Consider the following 21,595-nt stretch of genomic DNA (forward strand, 5'->3'; position numbering starts at 1 on the left):
GTGGGCTGCGAAAGACGTGGGCCGGGTCCTTCGCAGGATGCGGCCCCTAATTTGGACATTGTGCGTCGATATAATCTGTATGCCGGGAACTCGCGCACTGAGAAACGTTCCACGGTGCAAAGTGCGATTAAAATGCGTTAAAATTTTTAACGCGTTAATTTCCCCGTAATTAATTAATCAAAATTAACGCGTTAAAGTCCCACCCCTAATATATATATATATATATATATATATATATATATATATATATATATATATATATATATATATATATATATATACAGAGATATTTTTGACCAAACCTAAATTGGTTTTCTCAAGGTAATTCATTTCACCTCACAATCAATCAAAAGTCAATAAAATTGCACTTATTTATACGGCAACTGACCACAAAAACAGATATATAAGAAAATCACCATATTTGGTTAGTAAAATGAGCCCATGTATCATCTAATCATGATCTAGCATAAGCTATGAAGCCTCTGGGAACAGCTGAATTAGCTTATTTCAATTAAAAACAAATGTTGCATATGTTGCGTTGTAGGTTTGCTTCTATGGGCCTACATTAAAATATATATTTGTTTTAGATATGCCCCCCCCCCCCCCCCCTTATTTTTTTTGGGGGGGGGGGGGGGGTTGAGTTTCACATGTGTTTGTTCTGTGAGAGTGGAAATGTATCCATGGGTGTATTCCTGACATGGATTTCGCAGTACCAGCATCCTTCAGTGCTGTACTTCAACAGGTGCCGTAAAAAATAATAAATAAATAAAACGAATGGCTCATCTAGTGTTTATTACAGAGACAGTAGCTACGGATGCCACACGGATCACTGGTTTTCTGAGGCTACAGTAAAAATAATAACCCCGAAATAACCCGGGTACAATAAATCTAGACAACCGTTTGGTAGCCACATCTTACAAATCCTGCCACCTGTTATTTCGCCTTTCCTACTCCGTCCAATAGGATTGAGCGGCCGGTCTGGAGGCGGAGAAAAGAGGGAGAGAAGTTGGAGGAGAGAGTGAGAGACAGATTCGGAGAGACGGAGAGCCGTGGACTGAGTGTTTGTCGGTGGAGTCACATATTAAATCGCAGACTTTACTGCACATCTGGGGACTGTTACTTCACAAACACGCTGTCGTCTTTTTTTTTCTTTTCTTTTTTTATTTTAGCCCAGTTTTATGGTGCTGACGTGCAGCCACAGGTTGACCGATTTATCCCAGTCACCATGGATTATTCCTCTTCATCTACTGCCGATTGTCACTGACAGGATCAAAATGGGAACAATCGATACATCACCGGTGACTGGGAGAGAAACAAACTGATCTTATCAAGTGAGCGGAAGACGGAGGCATCATCAGTGGGGAAGCGACGCGCATTTTCGAGAGATAAGACCTGTGGAGGACCTATATGAAGGGAGATGAAGCGAAAAGATGACGGGATGGCCGTGACAACATGAAAAAGAAAAAGAGTTGTGCTCTGTTTTTCATCCAGTCAGTGATTCGACACAACTAACCTGGGGGAAAGGGACTGAGGCTGAAGAGGTCGGAGGTAGGTATAGGGGAACAGTCGAGGAGGAGAGGGGGGCCGGGAAGGTGTCTGGTTATATCATACTGAAAGTAGGTTATTGTTTTGGATCAATCAGAGGCTACAAAAACGCAGCCAACTTGTGATTAACTGAGGCTTTCACACAGTCACACTTCCCCTGCTATCAAAATCGACTGATCTGGAATTATTATCCTTTAGTCTCTGAGGCTGATCTCATTTCCATAGTGTAAAGCCAGAAGATTTGCACCATCCTCCTGGCTAACAACACAGATGACATTTATGGAATAGATTGCTGGAAGCACTGTGGGATGTGAGAGAACAAGAAGACACTGGGAAACCGGGAGGGGAAGCGCTGAGAGAGGCTGACTGGGCAACTGACTCAAATGTGACTCAAGGAATAACATATTTCCCAATTATGAGCGCTTGTCTTCACTCTGTGTTCCCTCTTTGTTAGACATCCTCAGCTTTTGGAGTTCAGTCTTCTCCCTCGTTTGTTTTAACCATCCATCATAATGTTGTCTTGCTCCTTCCTTTTTTCTTTTCTGTCTGTCCTTCAATAGAACCATTATGATAAGGAACCTGTATTCTGTACTGTTTTCTGTGGGTTCCACTTTACATTTCTTCTCTCTTCTCTTCCTAGACAGGTGTGTGACCACAGCTGTGATCATGGAGCCTCCCCCTTCTCTGAGCTTGGCTCTGCTAGGAGGGAGCGAGGATGAGGACCAGCGATTCCTCCTTCCCCTGGGCAGTATATCCCATCCTTCCACCACTGGCACCCAGCCAGGATCAAACCATTCCAACCACATGGGAGGATCAAGCCTTGACCGTCTAAATGGCAGCACCTCATCCCCATCACCTGCCCCGCCCAACTTGCCTCCAGCAACTCTCCCCAAGTTGCCCCTTTCCTCTGCCGGAGCCCAACCTTTGCCTCCACCCATCCCTAATGCCCTGCACCCCACCAGCACCCCACTTTCTTCCTGCCTGGGCTCACAGCACAGCCTGAGTGGAGACAATTCCCCAGTCTACAACGCCCTTTTTTACTCCTCTCATTCCCCGTCCATGGAGCGGGAGAGGGACAGAGAGCGTGACAGGGACAGGGACAGGGAAAGGGAAAGGGAGAGGGGTTGCAAACACAGACAGGCCAGCCCTCTGGTTCACCGTAGGGACAGTAACCCCTTCACGGAGATCGCCATGAGCTCCTGTAAGTACACAGGCGGGGTCATGAAGCCCCTGAGCCGCCTCAGCGCGTCCCGGAGAAACCTAATCGAGTCAGACAGCAGCAGCGAAACCAAAGAGGGTGGCGTTTCAGCTGTTGCTGGCGCAACTGCTGCGGGGGGACATGACCGTCAGCGAGAAGCCCCTCCTACTTATTCGGTGACCCACTCCTCTACCAACCAACCCCCAATTCAGAGTCCCCCAGAGATTGTGATTTCATCCAAAGAAGATTCCCCATATCCCAGAGGAGGTTATGACATCACTGACTCCACATCCAACCAGATGTCCATTTACCACCAGAACCATGCACTAGTAGAGAGCAGGCGGCAGCCAAGGAGGGGCAGCAGGCAGGGAGGGGTTGGGGCAGTGGGCACCGGGACCAGGGGCAGCACCTCCAAGGCTCCCAAACGTAAGAACCAAAACATTGGCTATAAACTGGGGCACCGCAGGGCGCTGTTTGAGAAGAGGAAGAGGCTGAGTGACTACGCCCTCATCTTTGGAATGTTTGGCATCGTAGTCATGGTGATTGAGACAGAGCTGTCGTGGGGCGTGTACACTAAGGTGAGGGGACGAATGAGTGATGCTTAAAAAGGCACTCCAATAAAGGCCACTTATGATTAGGACCAATGCTGGGTGATATGTTTAGGATAGTGTTCTAACCAGCAATTTCAGATATACAATCTATTATTTACTGAGTTAAACTCAGGAGGCAGAACATAAAGTTAGCAAAAAAAACTGCTCAAAAGTCATCCAATTGCTAATAACTTACCCTAGTCAGTAGTTAACTGTCTCTGGAGGAATCAAGTTGCACTCCAGCCATGGCTTAGAAAATAAGCCTGATGATGACATAGCAAAATAAAGAGGGTTACCTCATCTCACACTCGAAAATTTATACAAGACAGCATGCATTACAAACTTGGAGTGTGGACAAGCCTGTGAATTTATCAGGCAGAAGGGTTTAGAGAAAGACACTATGAAGTTGCCTTATGGGAAAAGTAGGAGCCACTGTCTTTGGCAAAGGCCTAAAACACACAATATCTTAGCCTCTGCTGCTTTAATTTTAGTTGCTGATTGGTTTTAAACTATCACAAGTCCCCCAGGCTTTTAGAGTGCCCCTTTAATGCAGCTACATTACATATAAGTAACTACTACGAAACCAGACTGTCATACATGTCAGAGTTGTATCTTTATCTGGAATCTCCTGGATTAAGTTTGTCTCATTTATGCTGCTTTTTTTTTTTTTTTTTTAAACAAGCATCCCATAAACTCTGACAGGAAATGTAGGGGATAAAGAAATAAAGAAGATTACATGTCCCAAAGGTCACCAGCCAGATTTGAACATTAGGAAGTACAATTATTGACCCTCCAAGGCACTAGGACACCCCATTTTTACCTGGTTTAGTCAGGCCAGGCTAATCCTTTGGTCCCTGAATTCAGGATTGCACCAACCATTGCAATGACCAAGCTTGACCCTTGCTGCTTTTGGGTGATGTAATACAAGGATGCCAAGGACAATGGGGGGGGTAGATTATCAGAAGGAGGCCAGGGTCTCATTTGTTTGTGTAATGGTGAGTGTAATAAGCTGAATAGGCCCCTGGCTGCTGTTGTCTGTTTATTTTGTGTGTGTGTGTGTGTGTGTGTGTGTGTGTGTGTGTGTGTGTGTGTGTGTGTGTGTGTGTGTGTGTGTGTGTGTGTGTGTGTGTGTGTGTGTGTGTGTGTGTGTGTGTGTGTGCGTACGTGCGTGTGTGTCAGAGAGCCTTGGAGCATGTTGTGCTCACCTTCCTGTGAGACACTTTCGTCCTCGTTCTATCCTTCTTTTCGGTCTGAGATATGGCACAGGCTTTGGGTTCTTTAGTTCATAAGGTAGAAACATTACTTCCACTTATGCAGCTTGTCATATGTGGATCACTGATGATGTGAAGTAGTATGTGGGATCATCTGAGTGCACAGATTAGCAGGTAGCCTATTAGAACAGCCCATCTGGGTGTGTCTCCCCATCTCTCTCACCCTCCTTTGTAGTCTGTGGTCTCCAGTCTCTTTCTGTTACTGCCATTGCTAGAAGAATCTAACTGCTGTGTCTGTTCTTCTACTTTATGAAAATCACTGCTTTAGAGGTCCTTTTTTATTAATGAAAATGCATGGTCTCTAATTCCCTTTCAATCCCTTCTCTTCTCTTTTATTCCTCTTCTGTCGGCCTTTTCTTTTTTTCCTGAAGGACATGGCAAAGATTTATTTCTTCTTTTCCTGCCCGTGCCTTTTCTATTTCAACTCTACGCCTGTCTCTTTGTCCTGTTTTCTTCATTCCTTTCTTTCTTTAATTTTTTCCCCTTCACTGTCTCTCTCCCTCTGCTCCTCTGCTCTTCCAGTGGGCGTCAAACTGGGGGAGTGTGATCGGAAGAGAGAAGCGACTGGGTGAGAATGAAAGTCTGTGGAAGGAGAGAAAAAAGGAAAGGCGATAATGAAAAGCCTGGTTTAGGTTCTTAAGCTACAATCAATTTAGTCCTCATCTCAAACAGGCAGCATTATCTATCAATACGAATCAATAGACTGAGTGATTCCGAGCGGCGTAATCAAAGTGTTTGTCAGCGCTCTCGCTATGTTAATTAATTTATGATCATCAGAGCAGATTGAGGAAAATAGTATGTAAAACATAGCAAAACATCATGGTCTACCTTCAGCATTACACATTTCTAAAGAGAGAATCCAGAGAGTTAAGTGTGCATCAAAATTCATCTTAAATGGAGACTGTAAATTTTCTGTCTTCTTTATGGCCGTGCATTTGGTTTGACTCCAACAGACACTGGAGTCCCATCAGACAGCTAAAACCCTCACTTAGATAATTGAGGTGGATAGAAGCCTGCTGGCTGTTGTGAGAAAAATAGATCGAGATCCCGAGAATGAAAGAACGATCGGACTGGGAGATGAATGGGAGGGTAGCACAGAGGAAGGTGGAGAGGTTCGTGCGGTGCTTTAAACGAGTCTAGAGGGGCGAGGTTTGAATGATTTCTTCTATTGATTATTGATAATCACACCCCCACACATGCACTGTGTACCTCCGCATGCACATGCTGCACAAACTCGTTTATTGAAAATGGACGCTGCCTTTCAGGGAAGCCATCCTTGAGAGCTTGTGTTGAAATGTGATTGGTGAAGAGCATTCGTCATAGATTGAAAATATATAGCGCATGTGCATAAATATAACCTCTTAATGGCTCCGTTAGATCTCCTGTTTCTGACAATAGCTGTAAACTAAATGTCACTGTATACTGCCGGTCTGTGTAGCTCTATCTAAGCTCCTGCCCTTTTTTCAGAAGGTCCAGCTGCTCTATCGTTGCTCCCAAAAATAGAGATGAAGAATAAGAATGGAACCAAACAGGGTTGGCTGGATTGTGTGGAGCGTGTGTGTTTCTGTGTGTTGGAAGGATAAAGGGAGAGAGGTTAACTGAGGAGGACACAGTGTTTCGTGACTGTGGGAATAGTGAGTAAGCATATATACCTGTATTCATGTGCGGAAACAGCACAAACCCTACCAGCACACACTGTAGCCACATCTAAGACTTTCATTTCAGTGCTTTGTAGTCATCTTCATTTATCAGCCTTTGCATTTAAGTTAAGTTCAAGTCCGTGATGAAGGCCACATCTGTAGGACACAGTTTGATTGCAGATAAAAACTATTATCTTGTACAGCCTTCAGCGCTCTGAGCCGCAGCAGTGAATTCCTGCACTGTAAATATCCAGGCACAGTTGTTGAGCCTAGATAGATTATGTAGAGAGAATATTAAATGATGAAATAATTCATGAATGTGAAATTATTTAATTTTCTCTCAGGCAGAATGGTGACTTTTCACACAAAACGCTTCAAAGGTAAAAAGTAATGCTGAGCCTTTAAACAGCTGTCATGAGTGTCATGCATTTTTAGCTCTGCCTGTTCTGTGACCTCTCTTCATGGTCACTGCCACCAGCCCAGGATCTTGACATGTCAGTGTTTTAACAGCAGTATGAGGACGGCCTTCTGTATGCTTCTATTATTATTTTTTATGAGGAACAGGGGGTCCCGGTCTGACATGTGTCTCTCTCTGAGAATAACTGGGACCCTTGGACATTTGGGACCCTAGCATGTGGGCTGTCACAGTCAGATCAATAGATCTTTCACTAAGGCCCACATAGCTCCTCGGGGCGAAGCTCCAAGCCATGTTTCAGGCCTGCAATGCAACGTTGCTATTCTGAGGCAATGCCCAGCAGTTGTCGACTTCACCTGTCACACTATCAATGTGTGCACTTGACACGTGTGAGGGTATCAAGTGTGAGTATGTACCCTCTCACTGTCTGCTTCTCAGCACAAGCCTCAGTGATTTCATTGATGTGCAGCAATGCTGCCTCCTATTTTCCCTTTCCTTCCTTGATTTCTTCCTTCTTGTCACTGTCAGAGTGTTTAAGTCCCTCCCTTGGCGAGTCTTAAATATGCCTCCGTTTCCCCACGGGAGTCATTGCCATCTCAGTAGCCTTAAAACCTCTTCCTCAGTCCCTCTGCATCACCACCATCCCTCCCGTTCTGCCCTTGCTCTGCTATCTGTGACATTTACTGGTAGACCTTTCTGGACATTTCTCTGCTAGGCCACTTACAGTGGCTGCACGCTGCTTTTGAGACAGTACATGAGGTCGATCAGGGAATTAAACTCACCAACTCCCACCATATTTTCTAAAGGAGCTATCAGCCATCTCGACATTTCTGTGCAACTGCGCCTCCTCTCCTCCTCACCCTTTTCCTTCAGTCCACTCCACACTCCCTTCATCTTCTAGATCACAGACTTCTAAGCAACTATAGATCCCAGAGGTCCTACAACTAACAGGTACAAATATGCTTATTTCTTTGAGTATAACAAGGCTAAGCTACCTCTGGCTATATGTGTAAGTACTGGTACTTACATGGTTATGTTAAAACCTATATCCTCTGCTGGTAAACATTCACGTCACAGGGTGTAATGTGTCTTCTTTGTGTATAGACGCACGTATGGAGTGCGTGTCTTTATGTATTTAGCTCTGTCATGTTAGTACCCACTGATGCACCTGCTAATTTGTGTGTGTTCACATCTCCCTTTGTCTGGATTTAATTGAGTGTGTATGGCCATAATGGTGTGTGCCGATGTGCAGTCGAGTGTGTGCATGTGGCGTGTGTGTGTGTGTGTGTATCTTGGAAGGGTGACATCGCTTCTCTGTCTATTGCCTGTTTCCCTGGAGACTGATTGCAAGGAGGCATCACTCCTGACAGGGAGAGACCCCCAAGGCTAAGTCATTACATCACACACACGTGCGCGCACGCACACACGTGCACACACATTCATACTCATTACAAATGTGTTGCATGGTAAGCAAGGTGAGGTGGGGACAATTGGGGGAAACCCTCTAGATGCTATGTGTGCGTGTGCGTGTGTGTGTGTGTGTGTGTGTGCGCGCGCTAATTGAACTAAAGAAGCTCAAAAAGCTCATTATCCCTGCATGTTGTCCACAGAGCCAGTGATCAATATGCACTAATTGCACACTTATGCACAGCTGGCTAAAAAAGAAAGAAAAAAAGCAGATGTAAGTTGTATTTTCCAACAGAGGAGCACCAAAGAGCCAATCATCTGCTTTAAAACAGCCAAATCAAATAAAACAATAAAAATAAATAAATAAAAAAAATAATAAATAAAAAAAATAAATAAAAAAAACAGCCAAATCAGGAATCATATGAGTCAGTCTTGTCCCTTTACTATAAAGCAAGTTCTGTACACTCAGGATATCTTTCTGTTATCAGGCTAAGCAGTCACACCAAGGTGTTTACTGACTCAATAAGTCAACCAGGGTTTATCCATCCAGCTACATGCGCGTTCACATTAAAGTGTGCTGTTAGCAGCATCTGACCAGTTACAGACATAGATGTGCTTTCACAAAATATGTAGAGGTTAAACACATAATACAGACTGAAGCCAACCCAGCAGCTGAAGGCAAATCAGCAGTGTGAGTGTGTGCAACATAAAAAACACTAAACAGTAGTATACGCTTAAAAAGTGCTTTATGGATGGGTGCTTTGGTGAGTAAGGTTAGAAGAGATACAGTGCCTTAATAAAGTTTTGCCTATTTGAAGGCAGGAAGAAAAGTTGGTAAAATGCTGACTGTGTTAGTATCAATGTGCTGTCATTAGGACACAGGAGTATCTGGTGGATTTGAATTGTTATTCCGCTAAATTAATATTTAGATGTTTTAAAGATTTGAGGTTTAAGGGTCTGAGAGTAGGCTAAAGATTAAATACTACATGCAATTTTAATGTAAGATCCAAAAGTGCCCCAGTTTAGGATCATATATTAAGGTTTGTAGAACAATGAACTTGTTTAAAAAAAAAAAAAAAAAAAACAAGGAAAAAGTTGCATTTAAGAATCCACATTTTCTACTGATGGTCATCAGGGAAACAAAGATTTTAGACACTACTGAAAACTGTCGACCCTCATGGTCTCAAGAGCTTGAAAAAGGCAACTGGACTTATTTAAATTTCTTTGAAGATGTTTCACTTCTTATCCAAAAGGCTTCTTCAGTTCTAAAATCCTAGTGGGGGTGGGTCAAAGACCACCTCCAAAGGGGACAGCCCCCACTAGGGTTTAAATATCTGGGACTCTCCACCTTTTAATTTTAGAACTGAAGAAGCCTCTTGTCGCCATTTTCAAGCTCTTGAGACTATCATGACCTGGATGACTGAGAATCTACACAGACATGTAGACCCTCGTGACATCCATCCAAAGAGGACTGAGGGATTTCCCAGGAATAGTGATGCTGTTTTGAGATCTGATTGGCCAGCAGGTGGTGATTTCATACCTGCTGATTTCTAATCTTAAACATAACCAGCAGAAGTTACCATGACAATGTACTCCAGCAACAAGTAAACATCCTTTGCAATCCTGAAAACCTGGGTTAAACCTTGAATTACCTGGATAAGCTCAAATCCCACTTTGTAGTTGTTGCACAGTTCAAGTTCACAACAGTTTGAAACATTGTCCTTACTTCATTTAAATTGGTCCATTTAATCTGATATCTACATATTGTTGAAGACTCAAGGAACTATTAATTTTTTTACCATGAAATCCTCAATTTATCCATGTTGCATTTATTATTTCAGTGTTTAGGCTTTGATAAGGGTGGATGTGTGATGTGGTTTCCCGTATTTATGTGGCTAAAAACAGTGTTGTACAATAGGTCTATGACTAGGACTTCTGTAGCCATTAATGATTTTTGATCATTCAGTCATCAATGACTGACTGACCGAAAGTAAGTCAGTAAGTCGCTTCAGGTTTGTTGTCTGTCATGGGGATGGCAAGGACACCAAAACAGATAAAGTCAAAACACACTTTTTAATAGTGACAGAAAAGTGCTTCCAGAAGTATAAAGTCCATGAGACAAAAACACACACACACACATATATATATATACACACAAAGAAACACTAATTAAGGGAATGAGACACAGCTAACTAATTAATCAATGACAGGTAATAAAATTAAATCCAAGACACAGGAGACACGTGATTACCAAAATAAGACATGAAATAAATAACTCGAACACCGGACACGGGAGAAATTGGCACAGGAGGTTAGAATGGAGGAAGGAACAGATCTAAAGGAACAACCAAAAACTGGAACTAATAGCTAAGACTCAAAATACTAATGAACATACATAATAAGAAAATGAGATCAATAAACAAACTAGGAACCAAACAGAGAATACTATAAAACCATGAATTTAACAGTCCAAAACTCAAAACCCAGGGCTTTTGTTTGTGGTGGCAGCCATATCTACCTGCTGTTGTTGTAAAAATGAAGGTAAGCTCACTGAAGCCATATCGGGAGTCTGGCATTTGTTCAAGTGCTGTAGTGGGATGAGCCAGAGGCATTGTATAAAGTTAGCTCTCTGGATTGAGCCATAAATGAAGCCGTAATGTTGTGCAGTTTTGTACTTGTGTAGCAGAAGTATAGCCTGCAGGGAAAAGTCTTTTAAATCCGTATTTTGAGACAACTTATCAAACTTTTTAATCTTTTGTGTGTGTGTGTGTGTGTGTGTGTGTGTGTGTGTGTGTGTGTGTGTGTGTGTGTGTGTGTGTGTGTGTGTGTGTTTATCACATTTGAATGGTGAATCTTTACATTAAGTATTTACGTCCCATGTGGCCATTGAGATTAAAGTTACGGCTCTCTCCCCATTTATTAGATGGTGACATAGGCTTGTTGAATCAAGATAATGAAGCAGATGCACTAGATACCCTAAAGTATCGACCATATCAACCACTTTCGTGTAGGATGGTGCAATATTAGGTTAACATTCATCCATTTTTATCAAATGTTGCTGTCTGTAAGGTTAAAATACTTTTATGTTTGTATTCTAATTTCCTAAACTGTGCTTGTCCAGTATGTGGGTAAAACAGAGCCTAACCCTAAACAGGTCACAGGTGACTTGGTAAATGTTAAGAGGTTAATTGATACACACAAAATTTGTGGTTGTGGTTGTATGCATAATTTGCGGTAGGGAGCTGTGTGCCGTTTCCTGACGTCAACCTTCTTTTCACCGCTAAAGCACAGGTGTTACTAATAGTATTTGAAATAATTTCACTTTTTTCAGCTCTCACGGTAAGCGATGGCAGCGTGTTAGTGAGCCTGCAATAAGAGTACTCTGAAACTGAAGCAGCTAAATGAAATTCAGCCACTTATTTTTTTCTTTTATTAATTGCACCTGTGTTTGCACATTACTTGTTGCCTGGCAACCCCACTGTGACAAAAATCCAGTTGATGTTGTTCATCACGAAACGACTTGATGAGCGTGTATCTCGATAAACAATTAATCCTTACATTTTTGGTTATGAGCAGATTAACCCTTAAATACATCTGCTTTTCTCTAACACACCTCAGCAACCCAGCATTAATATGATGCAGATTATGACACATATCAAAATCATTCTGCTTGTAAACATAATTTAAAATAAAAATACCAAATAAACTTAAAGACGATTGGCCCCTTTTTTGGGGAGGGGCAGGAAAACAGCCGTCTTACAGATTTCTTCCATAGTTTTCTATTCAGGATCCTTTGACTGCTTGTCTCTCTCATATAAGCTCTGTAACACTGTACGGTCTGAGATTTACAAATCCAAAATTAGTCAGTACAGTAAACACTAATCCCGGTCAGTTGCTTGTGGTCATTTCAACTCGGCTGTGCAAGCTGCACATGTGCTTCACAGAGGAGCGGAGACGGCCGGCATATTTATGTCCCCGATGAAGTCAAGTTGGAAAACATAGCTTTAAAAGCTTTCACCTTCTTAGCATCAGTAAAAAAGGAACCGTCTTAGATCCATGTATCTTGAATCACATTTACTTTTTATTGAGAAAAAAAAGTAATGGAAAATAATGCTTTTTGTCATTTATGACATTTCTCTTCCAGAATGTTAACAAAAAACACTTTGAAGAATGCAAGAAAGATAAGAGCTTAATTGAATGAAATGAATTAATTAAACAGGGTGTAATATTGTCTCATGGCATATTTTTAAGGATTAAACAAGGTAAGGAAAGGTGGGTAGGTAAGGAAAGAAAGCCACCATGAGAAGCCCAGAAATTTGCCTGCGCATAATCTGCCTGTGAAACCACAGCTTGTCATTAATTAGTCAGTGCTAGAGGTGCTGGCAGGTGGTACCTTTTTGAACTTTGGACAGAGCATTATAGCCATTTCCCCACTGCTTCCAGCCTTTATGCTAAGCTGCTCTCTCAGCAAGATAGCAAACGTTTTCCAAGGCAGAAAGGTAACTTGTTCCACAAGCATCACAGTTTCAAAGCTTTTTAACTTTTCTTTTTTTAATTAAGGCACAAGTCATGCTTGTTTTAAGGGTTCATGTGATATAAATTTCATCATCTACCTGCGTCTGCAAAAGTGCACACGGGCTCTAGAAATCTAAAGGCACAGACTACAGACTGCAGCGTGCAAAGTATGTGTGTGCTGTCAAGCCTGCAGCTATCCACTTTCGCATCTGTTTGTACTGACATTAGAGTCTGACTGCCTTTGTCTATAAAGGCTTTAATGCTGGTGCATTCATTTACAATGCAAACACTTGAATCAAAAGGTGTCTGGTACTAGAAAATAATAGACTTCTGCCAGTCTGTTAGAATCCAAAAATCATGCGTTAAAAAAGCCTAAATGAACAGACGGCAAGCCAGTGGGGGCATGTATCTTCATTGCAGTTGTTATTCACTATACAGGTGGAATAAGTGAAGTGGAAACAGGCAAAGAAAATGCTTTTGACAGTGCAATGGGGCAACTGTCAAAAAATCAGAATGACCAGCAGACTGCTGGGTGTAAATGAATAGATAGAAAAGGGAGCGAGAGAGAGGGGGGAAGGGGGGGGGGGGGGGTGTAATCTCCCATCACATTGCATGCAACTCACTAGTGTGACCGTGTTTAAACAGATATGGTGCTGAAAGCCAAGAGTGAAACCAGCATTTTTCTCATTAGCGCAACAATGTTGGCTTCATTTGCACCTAGTTTGCTTCAGTGGGTACAAATGAGATGTTAGCAGCATTGGAGAGGGAGACTGAGACTAGACAAGCAAGCACAAGCAAATAAAGACGGAAAGACAACAGCGCTTTGGGTAAGCTGGTAGAAATAGGTGAGAGCCAAAGATAGTTTTACAGTGTTGTGCAGTGGTCCATGCCTGTACTGACATGCGCATCAAATGAGGACATGAATATGTCCATACAGTACATGCATTTTTGTGTATTATATAAATGGTGGAAGGGGGTTCCCAGTTTCACATTCATTCTCAGATTGCTATGATTAAAGTCAACAGAGGAGGATGTCAGTGTGTATTAACAAACTAGACTCCTGTGCGTGCTTCTGCATGTTTGTTTGACGTTGAATTAATACCATTAAGGCCATGAAGCATCTACAGAGACCCTAAATAAACACAATAACACACTAACGCACTCTATTTTCCAGGAGGCTGAGTTGCAATATATATTCATGAACCCAAAATGCAATGTGGATTCTGCTTAATAACACAACGGAGGAAAGCCTGAGTAATATGCGTCTAAACTCAGAGTGCACACTTGGATTAAAGAGCAGTGATTAATGCGTAACAACCTCCTACTTTACCCCCAGTCTATCTGATTTCAAAAGTAGAAGTCTTATGGTGGCTCAGGTCTTTTCTTGTAGAGGACGTAAGGGGGTGGCACTCATAGCATGACCTTGCGGATCCCGCGAATGTGGTTTGGGGTTTTGTGTGTGTGTGTGTGTGTGTGTGTGTGTGTGTGTGTGTGTGTGTGTGTGTGTGTGTGTGTGTGTGTGTGTGTGTGTGTGTGTGTGTGTGTGTGTATTTTATTTTGCAATTCAAAGCACAGTCCTTGAGCTGAAGTGAACAAATGAGTCAGTTCGGTTAGTTTTTTTTTTTCAAAGAATTAGCAAATGAGTCAAACAGTGTGTTTTGTTTGAGATTCTGAACTTTTGCTTTTGTGTGCTGAATCTCTTTTTTTTTTTTTTTGCTAATGTTAAATAGGTTAGAAAATCCTTTGAAACTGAGTATTTGCACTGAATGAAAAGGTAATGAACACCTCTGATAAAATGCAATTTCTGATAAAAGGTCACATGCTTTATTGGTGATGGATTAAAAGGCAGCGTGAAACTGGTGTACTTTTATCAGACGCTTATGAAGTTTTTATAGGTTTAGAAAGTCTGTCAGTCTGTTTTTATTACTGTTAACAATTGTACATCTGAAATCTTTTCTTTCCTGTATTTATATTTGACTAACACAACCAGATACGTAGTTATCAGTATAGACATATTCTGAAGTAGACAGCCAGACTCTACAGAGAACATCTAACAAATTAATCTAATGCACTTTCCCCTTTGAATCTCTGTCTACATCAGGTGAGTATTGCTGAGTGTAAGTATATCCTGACTAAATGCGCGAATGTGTTGTGTACATGTGTGCAAACATGCGTATGATAGCTCACATAAGTGTTGCTGCTGTTGGAGTGTGAAAGGTGAGGTGGGGTTAAAGAAGCCAAAGAAGTGCTATGAGTTGTATTGATTGGAAGATACTGGGTGTTGATTATAAGCCCCGTGAAGCCAGACAGGCTGAGGACTTAACGCTCGACTGCAGAAAGATATTGACAGGCGAAAAACAACCATTCAACTTCTGTTCTTTGAAACTGGCTTTTGCAAGGGTTATTTTGTTTTGTCTTTGCTGAGGCATTGCGGCAACAGTGCCGATGCTATTTTCGCAAAGGAGTGAGTGAGGAGTGAGTGAGTGGGACATCTGCAAAACCAGACTAGTGACTGAGTCTGGATGCTCAAGCTCCTTTTAAGATTCTGTTATGAGACTGAAATGAGACATTTTTCTTTTCTTTTCACGACCACTTTTTTATGTACACCTGTTCAACTGCTCATTAACACAAATATCAGCCAATCACATGGCAGCAACTCAATGCATTTAGGTATGTAGACCCAATAAAGAAGGCAGAAGACCACATCAGGTGCCACTGCTGTCAGCTATGAACAAGAAACTGAGGCTCCAATTTACACTGGCTCACCAAAACTGGACAATAGAATATTGGAAAAACTGATAAATACTTGCGTGGTCTGAGGAGTCTTGATTTTTGCTCCAACATTCAGGTGGCAGGGTCATCCAAATGTTGCATAAACAACATGAATGTATGCATCCACCCTGTCAGTGGTTCAAGCTGTGGGTAGTGTCATAGTGTGGGGGATATTTTCTTGGCATACCTTAGAGCCCTTAGTACTAAGTGAGCATTAAACACCACAGCTTCCTGACTACTGCTGCTGACCACGTCCATCCCTTTATGACCACAGTGTACTCATCTTCTGATGGCTGCTTAGCAGGATAATGCGCCATATCACAAAGTTCAAATCATCTCAAACTGGTTTCTGGAACATGGAAATGAGTTCACTGTGCTCAGTGACCAGATTTCAATCCAACCTTTGGGATGTGGTGGAACAGAAGATTCACATTGTGGAAGCGCAGCTGATGAATCTGGAGCAACAGAGTGATGCTATCATGGACCAAAATCACAGATGAAGGGTTCCACCATCTTGTTGAATCCAACATGTCCTCCTATCAGAATGACAGTGTCAGCCCTTTGAGCACTCCTACATGTGGCTTTGTGTGTCAGGTCAGCGTGTAATGTAGCTGTAGCTCAGGAATTAGAGCAGGCCACCTACTAATTGGAAGGTTCATGGTTTGATCCCTGGCTGCTCCAGTCTGCATGCCAAAGTATCCTTGGGCAAAATATTGAAGTGCTTGTATGATCGGGTGTGAATGAGGCATGCTGTTTAAAGTTCAAGTAGAGTAGAAAAGTGCTATATAATTACCAGTTTATTTATATAATGCTTTTCCTGTGGCATCTAATGCCATTTATTCCCCATAGACTTTTCAGAAATCTGAGAAAATCTATATTTACATATTTCTTTGCCAGAGAAAACTGAATACGTTATTCACACACCCTTTCATGTACGACTACAGGAGGTCACTTAATTTTATTTTAAAACACAGGTATTGGTTGTGAAGCGTGCCTGCGAAAACAACCTATAAAGTTGTTTTTTTAAGAAGGACAGGCTCACCGAATCTGTACCATGAACAATTAAGGCAGTGCTGAAGGCAAATGGGGGTCCAAACCAGTACTAATATCATGTACCTAATGAAGTGGGTGGTGAATTTATATATTAACTAACCAACCACTTCATTAGTACAAAGATTTACTGTGGAAATTCTCACCATTTCTGATGCCCAGTTTGACCGTCTTGTCTACATGCTTAAATGCATTGAGTTCCTGCCATGTGATTGGCTGATTAGATATTTGCAACAATGAGTCGTTGTACAGGTGTCCCTAATAAAGTGGCCAATGATTTTATGAATGTATATACTGTTACAATGGTGGATGCTCTTACTAAACAGGCTGAAATTTCAAACAATGAGATAATGTCAGAGATAATATAAAGGATGAGCATATGTGAAAGTTATCTCAATGAGCCAAAGGTTCATGCCTTGCTTCAGACAACGGATGTACTGAGGGATGGCACACAGGCTCGTATAAGGTAAATAAGTATTATTTTGAATTGTGAGTCATGCAGAGCTACCAAAACATAAAAACATATGGAGTTGGAAATGGGCATAGGTCCTAATCCAGGCTGAGATATAGCTGATTGTGAATGGTAACCCTTGTTGTAGCACGTAGCAGATTAGTTAGACATTAAATCACTATGTTCATCTGAGAGGACGGCTGTCCAGATTATAACATTTGGGACTACAAAGGACACTTAGTTTTCAAAATGTCATATGGACTGTGCACTTTAAAACTCACAACAGCAATAGCACATACTGATCCAGCCTTGTATGTGCCGTAACTACATGATGATTACTCGTTACTTTTATACAAAAAGCAACATACATAGTTACTTTAACCATCAAACATTTCATATAATATCAAAAAACTATGTGCATATATGCACATTACTAGGTATAAAAATGCAAGTAGACTACACTAATTGTATGCATATGTGCGTGTGAGTGTGAGTGTGTGTTTTAGCTAGAGGTCAGTGCAAGGTCTTTCTTGCATTATATATATTGTTGGTCAAGTTGGCTGTTCATGGCAGGTCAAAATAACCCTCGGGCCATGAAGAAATGTCCCGGTGCTCCCGAGGGGCTGTTAGTATGTGCTGTCGTCCATCATTGTACTCTGAATATTAAACCAACCATCAGTGCAAAGTCAATCTGTGCATATTACATTTGAGCTCTAATGTTGTGTCTCTAATGATAAGTGTTTCAATTTTCTCTCTACAGAGCTCCATGTACTCTCTGGCCCTGAAATGTCTGATCAGCCTGTCCACAGTCATCCTGCTGGGGCTCATCATAGCTTACCATGCGCGGGAGGTTCAGGTAAAACATACGTACATTTCTATTGTGTCTCACTTTTCTGATCCAGGCAAAAAGATGAAATGTAAACCACAATTCCCTATACCAGGCCAAGAAATATCCCCCCGCAGACTGTAAAACAACAAGTTGCCACTAAATCTCCGGGTAGTGCCACATGTCTTTGGCTTCACTGGACAAAAAAATCCATGATAACCTTTCAGCATATTGTAATTCAAATTATGAAGGAACTAGACTCCTGCACCTCCCCTGGGCTTTGCTTCCAGGCTTTAGAAAATCTAGCTCATGACGGGAGCCTTTGGTCAACAAAGCGACGCTAACAAGTGAAGGTTTTTATCCCTTAAACCTGCATTCTTTCTAATGGACAGCCAGGGGCGACCCCTCAAGTCACAAAAAGAAGTCTGATTTTTATAGCAGTGTACAATAAAACAAGCTTGTTTCACACTTTATTTACAACCTCAGTAAACACCTCCTAATGAGTTTGTGGTGTCAAGTCTTATTTTGTAAATTATGGTCCCATTTGGAGTAAAAGAGATGACAGAGGAGCGTGTGCTTTGAGGTCTGGTTATGTTGGGATTGAGCCTGCAGCATCCTCAGTTCTCACTCAGATCTCACATCACATCTGGTTTCAGAAATCCATGATGGTGATAGCTTCAAAACAGCAGTCCAGAAACCAGTGCATGACCTCTCACTGCCCTCACTTCCTTTTTATATACAGTCTGAGGTTTATTCAGGACAGATTGAGTGGCTTGTGTAAGATGTTACAAAGACTAAAGAAATCCAAGGTTGGAAATAAGATGTGATGCAGTGGGATAGGCAGATGACTGTTAGTTTGAAGACCAGCAGTTGAATCCTTTGTGATGCCAACAGCAAATGATGACCCACGCTCATATGGTGGGAGGGGAGAGCTGCAGAAAGAAGGGTGTCTGGCATATATTTTTCTAGATTTCTACATTTTAGTATCTGGGAAGTTCCCGAAACGGCAGCTATTTTTATTATGTTTTTGTTTTAGGAGTGGTTTTCTTTTGAGGCCCATCTGTTCTCTGTCCAGACTGTTCACATTATGTTGTCGTCCCTTAGGCCTCTGAGACAGACAAAGGGACACAGATGTGTGTCGAATCCAGCCCATTAATGACATTAATGAAAGTCTTTGTGGGATCGGCAAAACAGTCCGCGTGGCTTCGCATGAACACTGAATGTTAAATACACATTCAGCCAATTACAGTCCTGTCATTCAATAGCGGCACAGAAAGCACAAATAAATATGCAAACACTCACACAGGAGTCACACAGTGCACACGCTGCTCAGCCCCTTGTAAGTCTGAAATAATCAATCAGCAAGGCTTTCATGCTTCATGATATCTGTTTTGCTGTTTGTCATTTTACTAATACAATGGTAGCACAGTCATTTAGTCGTGGATTTCATCCGAAGCCATTTGCAATCGATGTGCATTGACTATTTATGGGAGCCTTGCGGGAATCAGACCCAATGAGTACCCCCACACCAGCTATTACACCCACCAGCCAAACCACGGAGCCACACTCATCCATCTAACGATGTGCTTGTTTAATGCTGTGATTTTTTTTTATTATTACATCACAGCTTGGCTGATGTTGAAAATGTCTATTAAATGCTCTGAGGTTCAGGCTCTCTGTTTGCGAATCGATAACTACACAGTGATTTCTTATTCACTGTTGTACACAAGGACTGATAGGCTGGTAATTAGTCTTGAATAGTATTAAGCAGCCAGCACAGTGTGCAGAAGTGGTACATGTGAATAAACGTGGATGCAGTTTAGCATTCATTGATAAAAGACCCTTCATTTCTGCTCACAAATCTGTTGTCTCATTCACATACAGAGTCAGTCATCCACCCACACACACTGTGGCTTCCACACGTGACAGGAACGCTAATACCGACAGAAGAACAGGAGATTGAGAGCGGCTACTGTCAGGCCAACAGAGATAAAAGGGTGTTCTGTTAATCTACTTGAGGAATAATTCCTTTTGATTAAATGAAGTTAGGAGTTTAGGGAGAATGCAGTCAAGGTGTGCTTGGGCGGGAATGCCAGCTGGATGGGGGTGGTAATGTTGGGATTCACCAAAAATCATTTTTCATAATAACTTGAATGAGAATGCTGATAATTTTTACCTCACACAAGCTGACAAAAGCTTCTGGAGTACATTTAGTTTACATTTTTGTTCTTCTTCTTTTGGATACCATTTCAATTTAATATTATAACACTGTAATCACTAAAATTGCTGAACCCCCAAGTCACACAAGCCTAGAGACTGGTTGCTGAGGGAAAATGAATATTCCCTGTGCGGTTGTGAGTGGTTGCTGGCAGTCACTGTGAAATCAAGTGACAGATTGAGTGACTTATGTAAAACATTACAAAGACCTAAGAAATCCAACATTGTAAATAAGATGTGATGCAGTGGGTTAGGTAGAGGACTGTCAGATTGGACACCAGGGGTTGAATCCATTGTGATGCCAACAGCATATGATGACCCCAATTATACAAGTCTAGAGACCATTCAGTGACCCTCCCTGGTCACTAGGTATGTTGGCAAGTGACCGCTGGATGTTGATTGCTGTTACTAAGTGAAATGGGCTGCAAAGAGGTTTATGGTGGTGTAGCTAAAACCTACTTGTAATTGCTTTGGTTGCAAGCAGATTGACACAGTCGCCCATCGTCTATATGGAAGATGCCACCTTGTCTGCCAACACTTGTAAACTACTCTCTAAGCAGTTGTAAAACTGTGAAGATGCAAACCAGAAACAGAGAACATTAGACTTCAAAGTAAAAGTTAGCTTTATGCCATACAACAGGGGGGCTTGTTGTACCCGGTGAGCTAAACCAGCACCCCCTGGTGGCACTTTCTTAAGTTTCAGTACCCCTGGGTGGTTGGTTACCAAGTATTTGTAGACAAAGTTGGTGTCTTCCATGAAAAGTCCAGGTGAGCGTGGCAATCTAATAGCAACCAGAGCAATCACAAGGACGTTTTTGGTGCAGCACCAGCTTTACAATCGATTTCACTCAGCAACAGCCAGCAACCTGTAGCAACCACTCACCAACTGGTAGGGGAATACACATTTTTCCCTAGTGGCCAGAGATTGCCACAGAGGTCACTGACTGGCCTCTGGGCTTGTGTGACTGAGGCCCAAGATCTGACATTACTGTAGGTTGATTAGACAGACTTTAAATAATATAAAAACAATTAAGCCAGATTTTCCTCATTAAGACAAACCAAAGTTGAGGAAACCTGAAATAACGGTAATGTTTCACCATCGCACAGGAACACTATGTTTATAAGCACAATTAAACCTTAGTCAAAATTAAAATAATAACATACTTCTGATTTTACGGTTTATCTTTATGTTTCTTCCAAACATATTTGGTTAATCAGGACTGCTTTTTGTTGCAGTGTTCCCACAGTTTAGCTTTGTGAGCACAATACCATGTTTACCTATAGGAATAAAGACCTCTTAGATAAATTAACGTGGAAGTAAAAACAAGCAATAAACACGGATACAGATTCCTTTTTAAGTTGGTACATGATGAATCTGCAGATAGCAATCCTTCAACACATTTGGAGCAATATTAGCATTAATTTGGAGATGTGTCACCATGAACGCCATCTGTGAGTAGAGCTTGAACTTCCAGGTTTTTTGGTCTGGAAGTAACAGAACTCCTTGGAACACAGCCTTTCTCAACATTATATCATGTGGCTTTCATCAACTGTCTGCCTGCTCCTGGTGCCTGGCAAACGAGAACAGCCACAGAAAAATTAAAGATGATTAATTATTTATTGTGTGCATCTTAGGACATGTTACACCTAGCTTAGCACATAGGTGCAGTCAAAGACTGTTGTTGACTGTCATTTTTA

At 41.8% G+C, this 21,595-nt stretch overlaps 1 protein-coding gene across 1 annotated transcript in view; it reads left to right on the top strand.

Moving 5' to 3' along the window:
- The first annotated feature begins 1,046 nt into the window (after positions 1-1,046).
- Positions 1,047-21,595, top strand: part of kcnn3 (potassium intermediate/small conductance calcium-activated channel, subfamily N, member 3) — a 60,684-nt gene continuing 40,135 nt past the window's right edge. The window contains exons 1-3 of the mRNA XM_030750642.1: positions 1,047-1,548; positions 2,186-3,321; positions 17,615-17,710. Coding sequence (XP_030606502.1) covers positions 2,212-3,321; positions 17,615-17,710 — 1,206 coding nt within the window. The 5' untranslated portion in view covers positions 1,047-1,548; positions 2,186-2,211. The remainder of the gene's footprint in view (positions 1,549-2,185; positions 3,322-17,614; positions 17,711-21,595) is intronic.

The sequence above is a fragment of the Archocentrus centrarchus genome, chromosome 16 (genome assembly GCF_007364275.1).
Source record: "Archocentrus centrarchus isolate MPI-CPG fArcCen1 chromosome 16, fArcCen1, whole genome shotgun sequence".
In the NCBI taxonomy this organism is placed as follows: domain Eukaryota; kingdom Metazoa; phylum Chordata; class Actinopteri; order Cichliformes; family Cichlidae; genus Archocentrus; species Archocentrus centrarchus.